Source organism: Rhopilema esculentum, chromosome 16 (genome assembly GCF_057945365.1).
Source record: "Rhopilema esculentum isolate cy_ngs chromosome 16, ASM5794536v1, whole genome shotgun sequence".
Taxonomy (NCBI): Eukaryota; Metazoa; Cnidaria; class Scyphozoa; order Rhizostomeae; family Rhizostomatidae; genus Rhopilema; species Rhopilema esculentum.
Window position 1 is genome coordinate 6,419,161 of NC_142830.1, and position 12,054 is coordinate 6,431,214.

The following is a 12,054-nucleotide window of genomic DNA, read 5'->3' on the forward strand; positions in this document are numbered from 1 at the left end:
GGTGGGCTATCAAGCTCCCTCCGGTACAATTCATCGGCGAATACTTTGATGGTCTTACTCAAAGAAACATTTGTGAAAAGACTGCTAATTCAAAAAAACACACGGAAGATGTTTCGTGTTTGATGTTAAAGTTTTGCATGAACTCAGCGAACGTAAAATAATCCTTGATAAAATGTTTTCAATATTTTTGAAGAACAGGGCTCGAAATTTCAGAAAGCCACTTAGCCAATTTATGTTGTACTGAGCCAATCATAGACAAGATGGGTTTAAGTGAAACATTCAGCCTATGTATTTTAGGGAGGTCATACATTTGTGGACGTTGTGAACCTGTGGGTCTTATCTTATCGTAAACTTTGTTGGTCAACACTTTTAAGTTTACCAGCTCCAAAAGGCGTTTTTGAAGTTTCCGCTCTAGCCTTGCCGTTTTATCCTGTGTTTGACGTCACCCAGTTTTACGAACTTTTCCTTATCGAGGAGAATATTCTCCGTTTTTTAGATGCAGTCCTTTTTGTTCAAAATAACCACTCCTGGCCCTTTACTCCTGACTCCTGACTCCTGACTCCTGACCACGGGCTTTGTGACAAAGATGTCTTTATTAGACCGTAGAGAACTCAATGCTTGAAAATGTTTTCTATGCAAAGGAAAATCTGAATTGTCGAAGGGAGAGCCGCTGTCGCTTCGAGCTCGTAATTTGTTAAATTCCAAAGCATCAGAAATATAATGCCTGGCAAGTTGAGCGTGTAATTCGAATTAAGCAAAAATATTCCTCTCTATTTATTCGTTGTGTTGGGATACAAAACTCAAGACCGTTAAATAAGACAAATGTTTCGGTTTCAGGGAGCGAATAGTTTAGAAATTAGTCAACAAATTAGAAATATGTTTTTTCGAATCACTCATCAAGCCAAAAAGCTTCAGTTTACTCAAATGTTTGCTTTTTTCAAAGCCATTTTCAAGTTTTGTGCCACTTTTTTATTGTAAGTTGCACCTAGATTAAATGTTTTGCAAAGTAAGCGGTTATCTACGAGGTATGTTAAGTTATTTCGCGATTTATCAGAGCTTTTTCTTATGTTAGGTAGAAATGCAAAGCCGCAACGTATGCAAAACAGGGATTGTAGATAATGTGGCATAAAAGCAAAATTTAGAGGCAGGAGCATTCTGTAGCAGAAGTCAGGTGCAGGTTAAAAAGTTTATAGCAAATCTGAAGATTACCCCCTTCTCCCCAGATCCAACGTCTCTTGTCGTCTAAGAAATGTACGACCACCTCGTTCACACGACTCATTGTCTCGATACCAATAGAAATCGAAAGTTCATCCACCACTCATGGCCTAAAACGACATGGGAGAGAACAGGTGAATTGGAATTTTGTCACCACTGATTCACAAATGCTAAGAAGTAGTAAGATTTTAGGTAAGTTCGTTTATTTAGAAGCAGTGAATTTGCAAATATCTACCGAGAAACCATTTTATATTGGACTACAAGGCCTTGGTTTCAGACGTTTCACTGCGCTGTTTTCTTCCACTTCTTTTGCAAAACCCATAACAAGAGATTGTCGTTTCCTAAACCAAGACGTTTTTGCTGCAAGTTCTGTCAAGGATTTTCCTTGTCGGTCAGTTGTATTTGGTGGATATTTAAACAGGGCTCATGGAACTCTTTCAATGAAAGTAAGCTCGAGAATGGCTCACAATTTACCAAACCGACATGTGTCTGATCTTGCCACACTAAACCTTTCTGCTCATAAAATCTTCAGAGAGTTGCTAACTGAAGAGCTTTTAACACTTGTTAAAGCCTTTTTGAGCAAAAAACATGAAGTGCGAATCGTTGGCGGTGCAGTCAGAGATATCTTACTTTCAAGGCATTTACCTAAAGACATTGACCTTGCTACAACAGCTACCCCAGACGAAATGATAAAAGTGTTTATGGAAAACGAAATTCGATATATAGAGACAGGGCTGCAACATGGCACTTTAACTGCTCATATGAATGGGCATAACTTTGAGATTACAACTCTGCGAATAGACACTAATCACGATGGCAGAAGAGCTGTTGTTGAGTTCACAAATGACTGGAAACTAGATGCTGAGCGAAGGGATTTAACAATCAATGCAATGAGCATAGATTTTGATGGGAATTTGTACGATTATTTTGGTGGTGTTGAGGACTTAAAAGCAAAGCATGTAAGGTTTGTTGGAGATCCAGAAAAAAGGATCAGAGAAGATTATCTGCGGATCTTGAGATATTTTCGCTTCTATGGAAGAATATCTGAAACAGAAGATGATCATGTGAAAAGTACATTAGAAGTTATAAAAAAATGTTCAAGTGGATTAAAGAATGTTGCTGTGGAAAGAGTTTGGACTGAATTATCAAGGATTGTTACTGCTCATTTTGCTCCAAGTTTGCTGAAGATAATGTATGAGTTAGGAGTGGCTGAAAATATAGGTGAGTTTTGCTGCATTTAGACACTGATTTATAACAATGATTAACTGAAGGCTCTTGTGCAACCAGCATTCTTTGGGACTATATTTTCAAAACATGCCCAATATTGTACTGCATGAAAATACAAAAACCAACCACTTTCTTGTGTTAAATAACAGCTACTGCGAAACATACTGGTTTGATCATTATCATGATCATTTTGGTTCCCCCTTTTTGGCCCTTATTAAGGCCTTGCACTAAGCAAAATGAAGGTGCTCCCTAAAATGAGCTCCTTAAAAAGTCAGGGTGCTCTATTTCACACTTCTATGTAAATTTGCATTTTCTTCTTAATGGAAATGAGTTTAACGTTTTGTGTCCAAACAGATCAATGCATTTCAAAAATCATTATGTTTTTAAATGTTTTAACTCTCAAATTGTTTTTCATTAAAACACTTTTTTTGTAGACGTGGCCTTAGAAGGAGCCTTATTCTAGTCATCAAAAGATTGGCTGTATAAACACTTGTGAAAATCTTATAAACCACAATATTCCTGTCATTTGAGAAGATTGTTTAAGCTTTATAAACCTCAATTTCAAAAAAGTATTTTGCTTCCAGGCAATATTGTTTTACATTTCCAGGTGCTAATTAAATCGTTCCCCGTGGCTATTTTTAGGTGCGCTTTAGGCACACACACTCAATTGAGTGCCTTTCTGGGCACGGCCTGCTCTATTCTTGTTTAAAAAAAACTTGATTTTGTTATACATACTGAACAAAAAATTGATATGGTAATAGATTAATATCTAATTCTAATAGGTCTTCCACCATGCACTCAAAAGCATTTAGAAGAGTTTGAGTATGTATGGAACCATGGACATGCACACAGACTGGAGCCAGTTACCATTCTGATGACCCTTGTTGATACAGTTGATGAAGCAGAGCGGGTAGCAAGATCTCTGAAGCTTTCATCAGCAGAAAGAAATCTAGGAAAATTTATTGTGACACACAGAATGATACACAACAATGAGGATATTAAGAAGCCGTACAAAGATATTCTCGCTTCTTGTAACAATATCAAAGCCATTTCTGTTCTTTATAAGCATGTGAATCAACTTTTGCTGTACCAAGGTATGGAAGATCTTGCTGATGAAATCTCAAACTGGAAACCACCAGAATTTCCAATAACTGGGAATGACATCAAAAGTGCTGGTGTCAAACCTGGCCCTGCATTGGGCCGTGTTCTACATGAGCTCAGAAATATTTGGATGGAAAGTTATTACGAACTTAACAAAGATGAATTGCTAGAGAAAGTAGAATACATTAAGACAAAATTCCACTGAATTTATGAAATGTTATGCATTACTCTTCAGATGATATATTTTAGGTTTGCATATTCACCTCTACCATTATGCAATTAGTTTCACTTTTAGATACCTGTTCTTCTAGTAACAAATCTAATAGATTGATTGTGTTTTAAAGAATCAAAACAATTTTGGGGCCATTTTATGCTGGCTTGTGGCATTATATTTGTTTTCAATTTTGTTTGAGTTTGTTAAAATTCATAAATATTTGTGTTTCATAGCTATGTGACTCTGTCCAAGAAGAAGCCATAAAAGAATTTGCTTAAAACCATTTTAGAGATGAGTTTTAATGTATTAGTTTAAAAATTTTGGCAGAAGGTATATTGTTTGTTGTTTTGTTGTAAAAGATAAAAATGTTTTAGTCCTCTGTGATGATTATAGAAATTTAAATTTTTTTGAATTTTTCGTCATATGATGTTGTATTAGAACTAGCATTTTTGCCTTTGAAGTAGAAAAAAATCGTTTCCTACAAATGGGTCACATTTAGTTTTAGGTATCAGTATGGCTAATGGTAGGCACAGTGTGAGGTTTTTTTGTTAAACAAAAATAAATTGTGTATGCATGGTATGTTATTTGAAAGTAATAGTTGAAGCAGCCACATCAGTGTAAAGCTGTACCATATTTGGTTGTCAAAGATTGGGGGTAATCACCAAGTAAGTTCTGCAATTAAAAAGCAGTGGAGAAATTTTTGGTTTTCAGTTATCAGAGTTTTTGTTAACATATAGAGACTGCTCAACAGGAGCGTCAAAAGGGAGGTTAGGTGGGGTAAAATGTCCAGGGCCTGTGCTCCTATGTGGCCTGTTAGAATCTTACACCATGGTACTATCAGATTGTTTCAAGATCTATTTTTTTCAGCTACTTCCATAAAATGAACTCCTGATAGTTTATCAAAGAGAACAATGCTTTCCACATGTCCTTGATTCATGGATACAATTTTTGTACAATCATGTTGCGAAGCATTAAAAAAAATATTTGAAAATGGCAACTAAAAAGGGTGTCTCCCTAGTTCTCTGGGGGACTGAAGGGTGTGACCAAATATAATTTCTTTGAAAGGGGCCCAGAATTTGAGTCACTCTTGGACCCATGTTGGCTCTTGACAGCCATGCTGACCTGTAAACTTAATGATTTAATAGTAAACTTAAGTAAACTACTTGTATTAGATGTGTTATAGATGATAAGTTGATCAAACATATATTTTGATGGTTTCTTTATATGTTCATGAAAAAGGTGTGGTTCCAAATGAAAAAATTCTAATGGCTAAGTTTCTACAAGAAAAGGAATGTATCAGAGCTTCATAAATGTAGAATGAACAAATAGAAATCAATATCTGTACTTTGTTTGCTTTTTATGTAAAAACAGTCAGATTTTTCCCACTAAATGGAACACCTTATATTTTTTTGGTGAAAAATGTATGTTTATTTGATAATTTTTCTCTAAAACTCTTGAACCGATGCCTGGTTTTTTCTCACAGCATTCATAACTCTAACTTTTTGCGAAGCTATATGACCATGGTAGAAGTCTAGGCTTCATTTTAATTTGTTACAAGCTCAGAAACCAATTTGCAGCCAAATATGCCTATGATGATGGACATGTGAGTAGTTTTACCACAGCTTTACCATTTTATGGTATTACTAGGAAAAAGGGTTAATCTCTGGGAGGGTCAGGGCAACTTCAATAGGCAGAGGACAGGGGTGTGTCATTTTGAAATATAAAAAAACATACAGCAAACTTGTAAATTTTCCAAAAATCACACTCCTATGCTTAGATAAAATATGAAATGCATACCCTTAAATTTAATTCAAAGTTAGAAAAACTTGTTCAAGTAAATAAAAACATATTACCTAAAAGATAAACGATACCCCGAAATTTACGGTCATGCTAAAAATCAACCCGAAAATTTATGACCATGTTTGGTTTTACTAAAATCAATACTCTAAATTTATTTTCTTAACAAATGGTACCTCGAAAAAGGTACACCCCTTACCAGTGTATGTTGAAGCTGCATTCAGAAATAATGCTAACTTCGACCAATACTTCTGGTTTTCCTTTCAAGCTATGGGAACATCTATGTACGTCTAAAAATTGTACAATCCAAGAGGATTATTTGTATAGCATTATTTCTGAATGTAAATTCGATTCCGAATTCAGAGTAACCTGTACTTGAAAATTCCCAGTTTTTTAGAATTGCCAAAGTTCGCTTTCTTAACAACCAATATTTTAATGTTAATTCCATTCAAGGATCATGCTTACATGAAAGTGAAACGGTACAACCACCGAATTTTTGTCAATTTACTTAGTTTTGAGTTGTTATTTGCAATTCCCTTTTTTGTTTGCCATTAGATACTTGAAATAGTGTTTCAACGTCTACTAACATATACTTAAGGACAACTTGGAGAAATTTGTTTTCCAGTATTTTTAATACAAAGTATCGAAAGAATGCGGTGCATGTCATGTAGCGATCATGAAGGAAAGTTTTTTTTTAATTTGTAGAGACACACCTGTAATGTGCCTAAAATTGTATCAAAGATTTGAAATTGAAATTTTCAGGGGCGTCGTGGCTATTGACTCTTAGGGGGTACATTAGGGGGTGCATCGTGGCTAGGGACTCTAAATTTTCCGACAATGGGTTTCAATTAAAACTATGACATCATCAAGCGCATGCGCAGTTTTGAAATGCAGAAATATATGACAAACAGTATGTATCTTTGCAGCATCACTTTACTGATTTCAATAAGTCTGTCAGAGAATAGCCAGAATCCGTATCCGAACATTGGATAATCATAATCATCAGAAATCAGTATCTGTGAAAAGTCACTTTAGCAATGGTGTGTCAGCAAACTTGCCGATTTCTTCGTCATAATTAAGTGTCACCTAAGTCAAGCTCATCAATTATCTAACCTCTCTTAGCCCATTGTTGATCGCAGCCTGTTTTTACGCACTTTAGCTCGACTTGTATTTAGTAATACCAATTGGCAAGCTTGCCGTTTACTGTACAACTATACAGATTTGGATAGGCATACTGTGAAATAAATAACCATGAGTTTTACTGTCTTCAAAAACTTTTCTGTTTATATCTTCCTTTTTATACTGACAAGTTCCTTTGAACTTTCTTGTTTTTTTATGAACTACAAATATTCTTTTGCCGAACAGATACGAAATTTCCGACAAATCATCGAATGGTCGGGGAGCATGTGCACGGGAGGCCATACACTGAATCTTTTCGTCACATCGGAACTAAAATTTAATAGAGCTGGATCCCTCTCGCAAATCACTATTTACATCGTGGTCTCTGCCAGCAAGCACATTAAGGAATGGTCCATATTTCCGTGCCTCTTGAAGATAGGGTCCTATCCCTTTCATATAATATTTTATTTTCAATTCTTGCAAATATTGATTCTATCATAATGAAAACTTTTACAACCAGTTCGTTGAAAACAAACTGACATTACGATTTTTAGCTCAAGGAAATCAATATTTCTATTTTATGAACAACCTAAAAAATATTTATTTAAAAATCTTTGCCGTGCATAACAAACTATGTCTATGATTTATGATTGCTCTTAGTTCTTGTTTTGAAAATGACAATACCAATTTCTTAAATTAACGTTTGCAATTTGCTTTTGGATTCCAACTTTTACTCAATGTATAAATATTAGCATTGAAGTGTGAAATTAAATACCTCTTGCTGTTTATAGGTTATTCAATATCTAGCTCTTCATCTAGTTCTATATCTAAGGATTTTTTATTTTTATTTTCTGTGATATGCATCAATATACATAATTCTAGAAAGACTCCTGCTAGGCTATCTGGCTTCAGCCACAACAGTGCCTTGCATATTCCTCTTTTTTGATATGCATCATTATGTATTCTTTAACAAGGTCCCTGCTAGGTTATACTAGCACCAGCAAGTAGGCGAGGGCTTGCATGGAACATGATGTCAATAGTTTTAGAACATTTCCATGTTTTTAAGAAATTTAAAAGCGCGAATAAAATTAGAATAACAACGAAGAAAATTGTAAGCACTATTGTACTTGAAAATGTTATAATAAAACGTAAAATATTTTAACTAACTACCAGTGCACGTTACTTTGACATAAAATATAAACCTGTGGAATATGCCGATCAGCAAGTACCCAGGCAACCAAAATTCGTTGCAAAGTCTTCGCAGCATTAAGTGCTAATAACCAGAACACATGTTGATACTCAATTAAAATTTCCACTTTCATATTGGAAAAAGCACCAAAAGGGAGAAACTTTTGCAAAGTGCCTTCTTGTTTGGTGGCTAGTTATTTCAATCAAGAAAGCTCAAGACTGATGTCTGCCTCGCGTGGGTTAATTTTTGGCAGCAAAGGCGTGGACAAAGAAGTTTTTGTTGAAGAACACAATTTTCAGAAGGGCCACTTTTGAAAGGGTATTTGAATTAAGCAATAGAGGCGAAAATTGAATGTTCTGAAAATAGATTTGACTGACAACATTACCTAGAAACATTGATTATCATAGAAAGCAAAATCTTGGTGCTGTGAGTTGCCTCTATTCTCAGGTTGGCTAAAGTATTGTATGTAACAGTTAAATGACACTTATTACCTAGAGCAGGGGCATGTCTCTGACCATTTGAGGGAGTAGAGGTTCTGGAATATCACGAAAAAAATTTGTCAACTAAGCAATGGACAAAGACAATATTATCTTGTTTTTGATTATCGCTAGGTGGTTTTACAGACAAACGGACATCGGACAATATTCTCAACCAACATACGATCTAATGACTAACTAATAAAAAACTAGAGTCACTAAACCTCCTGTGTCTCGAAGATGTCGAAAGAAATCGAAAGAAAGTGTTTTGTCAGTGATAATGATAGGCGACTAGTCTCAGCTCACTTCAATACTATTTCACTTTAGACTTCCACTTCTGATGAATAATAATTACTCACATTTTATTAAATAAATACATGTGACACTGGTGAAAGTATAGTTTCAGGTAAATTTCTAATTAAACTGCAGCTACAAATGATAATTTGTACAAAGGGAATCTCTAAGAAAATGTTCTTTTCAATGGAAAAACTAATCTGAGTTAAATCACCTTCTTTCAAAAAATGTTTGATATAGAAATTTGATTGTAAGACGTTTAAGTAAGGAGCAATTTTTACAGTAGCTGGACGGATAGAATAATCTTACTGTGTGTGAGCTCTTTTGATATGTGAAGAAGAAGGTTTTGATAATTTCTTACGTCACTGACAGAAAGCAAATGTAAAAGTCAATGTCTCATTCAGCATTTGGATAGAAAGTACTACAAAGGTTTTTTGGGCCCCCTTTGTTCAACATGTATTTGAATAACTTGGTTATGCTCCTAGAGGAGATTGAAACCTGCAAATTTGCAGATGATCATTCTTTATCATTTTGCATTTTTATGCATTATAATTTTCTCTTAATTTTAGCATTTTCTTTCTACTTGCGGTCTATTTGAGTATTATCAGATAACTTTCATTTTACAATTTTTTCATGATTTATTTCATCGCCAAATTATTGTAGACTATTTTAGAAATGTGCGTGATTTTGATTAAAGAATTTTCTCTCGCTAAAATCGTCAAGAATCTGTGCGTGATGACTGATATTATTTCTGAATGACTTGGACAATAACAGGGTGGAAAAGAAAACTTATCAGGTAGAAGATTAATTGAGGTTTTTGAAGATCAGAGCAAATAATTCACCGTGTTTTTTGTTGTTTTTCATCTGCTGCATCTTGCCAAATGCATAAATAGACATTCAAAGTTTTGCGTGTTTCCTATTCAAACAAAAGCAAAAATTTTCTTGTTAACGTGAAAAGCAATATTGCAATCCGGTAGGGGGTGCGCAAAACTGATTGCTTTAGTTTGCTTTGAAACTATCTTGATTGAATCCGCCTTCGTCAGCACCTGTTAAACAGCTAAGTATTATTTCAGTGTAACACAACGAATTCCTTCGATTGAATTTTCCGCCCATTCTTCGCAAATCGATTCTTTCCCTAGTCTTCTGCGCTTGTTTTGTTCCCCGCCAAGTGATGTTTTGATTTCTTGCCGATGTTGTAAACAAATATTTCTAGCATACAGATGAGCTTTTTGATGGCCGGTTACTGATTTAGAAGTTTCTTATAAATGCTGTGGATTTGTGTAGATTGAAAGCAAGCGATTTCAGAAAAACACTATGGATGAGAACTCTGGTTAAATATATAAAAATATCTACATGTAGTTGAACAATGATGCCTGAATTACTTAGATATCTTTAGCAAGGTAGATAACGTGATGTGACAAAAGATGCATTTAAAGCTCTGCATAAGTTTACTTTGTAATTGTAAACACACATGTTCGCGGATGACTTATCAATTCAGGCTGTCATTGCCGAGTCATAGTCACTGTACTGCATAAATTCGTAGTTGATAGAAAACGATAATATCTAATCTAACAGCAAGCGAAATGACTAGTTGATAAAAACATCTTAGGTATAGCTCAAAGTATTGACTACAAAATTCGGACAAGTTTTGCCAGTGCTACTTTCCGTAGTCGTTGCTAAATGTATGGATATCATCTTCAATCGTCAAACAAAAAACGTTTACCCGGCGTGTTCGTTGCTAAACGAAGTCGCGTGTTTTCAGACTTGCACGGGAAGAATTTTCAGATAGATTGACCAGGGCATGCTGTGAGTGGCATAACATTTTCTATGCAAACAAAGAAGCCTACGCAGCCCAATCACATTATCAGAGAATTCCTGACCGACGTTGCCATGCCCCTACCCTGTATCGATGGTTGTCTAATTGTTTACTTCTTCTGATCTTTTTTTGCTTTCAACTGAAAATGATTTTAAACTTGAAAAGCCTTTTAAATGTAGACCCTTCTTCAAGAGAGGGCAAAACTTGAAAAATCTTTCATTTAAAGACACTCTTACTGTTACAGAGAAGTATCTCTTTGCGAGGCACTAGAGGTCTTTGAAAAGTTGCCAAGGTAGCACTCTAAAACCAAAGTAACGCGATTCGTTTGAATTTGTATGTATTATGGTCTCAATTAAACTACACGATACATGTTTTGCAATTTTTTTATTACAACTTTTCGATAAAAAGACAAACTCGACATGATATCAGCTTGAGCACCCCCTAGACGCTAAATTTTAAAAACATTTCCTCTTTGGTAGACCATTACAAACCACCAAAATCCCTTTTAAGTTTCTTCAGCTGGGGGACCAAGCCTTTGTTTTTATGACGAAGAGACAATTTAAAGCAAAGAAACATAATTAAAACAAAACCTGTCCTTGCACTCCTATTATGCCCTGTCAGCACGTTAATTAGGGCGTTAAAATGCCCTGTCATAAAAACTTGAATTCGTTCCATTGGGATTCTGGAATCAGGAATTTTTCCTCTAGAATTTGATAAGTGATGCAGTTTTTTATTCATCGATCGCCATCAATGCAAGTTGTGGCTGAAGAGCTCTAGTGCCGTCTGTATTGTCAAATGAGAATTGAATTTCGATGCAACTTTTTCATCCTTGAAAGCAATGAAAGAAAACTCTAATAAATAGCAAGTAGGAATATATTTGTTTTCGTCTTGGTTTGTCTTCATTTCGTTCCATGTCCTGTATCCGAATCAACTACATTTCCTTTTTTAAAGAGCCTGATCATCTTTTCTGATGTTTGATGTTCTTATTTGTTGGATAATTTGAGGCTCGGTTATTTTTGTTTCTAATTCAAGATTCAAGAATTACATGCTATCAATCGATTCTAAGATTATGAAATAACAGTTTTGCATGACAATTTTTGGTAAAACGGTTGTTTTTCTTATATATTTTACTTATATATTCTAGAGAATTCTTTAAAAAATGCAATTTGCTGGGCAGATTCGTACGTTCTTGTTTTTCTTACAAATCGTTCTTCGCTGCTCTTATGAAAGGATTGTAGGCCCTTAGCTTGTATATAATTTTTTAAAAAGTTGCATTTTTGCAATGGTTTAAAGCATTTCTACAGTTCATTATACTTCAATATAATTCTATAACTAGTTATATCATCAAAAATTATTCGTGTAACAGAAGAAGCATTATCAGTCTATGAGACCCGATACATAAAATCGACAGTAAAATTTACTCTTGAAACAAGAAGCCCCTTGAAACTTTATACATTTGGTTGCAAACCAAGGAATAAGTCACCACGCATCTCAATTACGCCGATGAGATAGAATTTTAAAATCAGCTGTTGCATAGAGCAAACAAAGGTGTTGTATGCCGGATTTCATACGGTAATTCTTTTTAGATATAAATCAAATATTGTTA

The 12,054-nt window shown here is 34.8% G+C and overlaps 1 protein-coding gene across 1 annotated transcript; it reads left to right on the plus strand.

Moving 5' to 3' along the window:
- The first annotated feature begins 1,283 nt into the window (after positions 1-1,283).
- LOC135681954 (CCA tRNA nucleotidyltransferase 1, mitochondrial) lies at positions 1,284-4,327 on the plus strand. The gene is made up of 2 exons (XM_065196636.2): positions 1,284-2,436; positions 3,225-4,327. Exons 1-2 carry the CDS (start codon positions 1,383-1,385, stop codon positions 3,746-3,748), a joined length of 1,578 nt encoding a protein of 525 aa, XP_065052708.2. The 5' UTR covers positions 1,284-1,382; the 3' UTR covers positions 3,749-4,327.
- The last annotated feature ends 7,727 nt before the right edge of the window (positions 4,328-12,054 follow it).

Bases quoted from the DNA above. Each gene is read 5' to 3' on its own strand.
- LOC135681954 (XM_065196636.2), top strand. From the start codon at position 1,383: ATGCTAAGAAGTAGTAAGATTTTAGGTAAGTTCGTTTATTTAGAAGCA. The intron at 2,437-3,224 runs GTGAGTTTTGCT...TAATTCTAATAG, and splicing joins AGGAGTGGCTGAAAATATAG to GTCTTCCACCATGCACTCAA.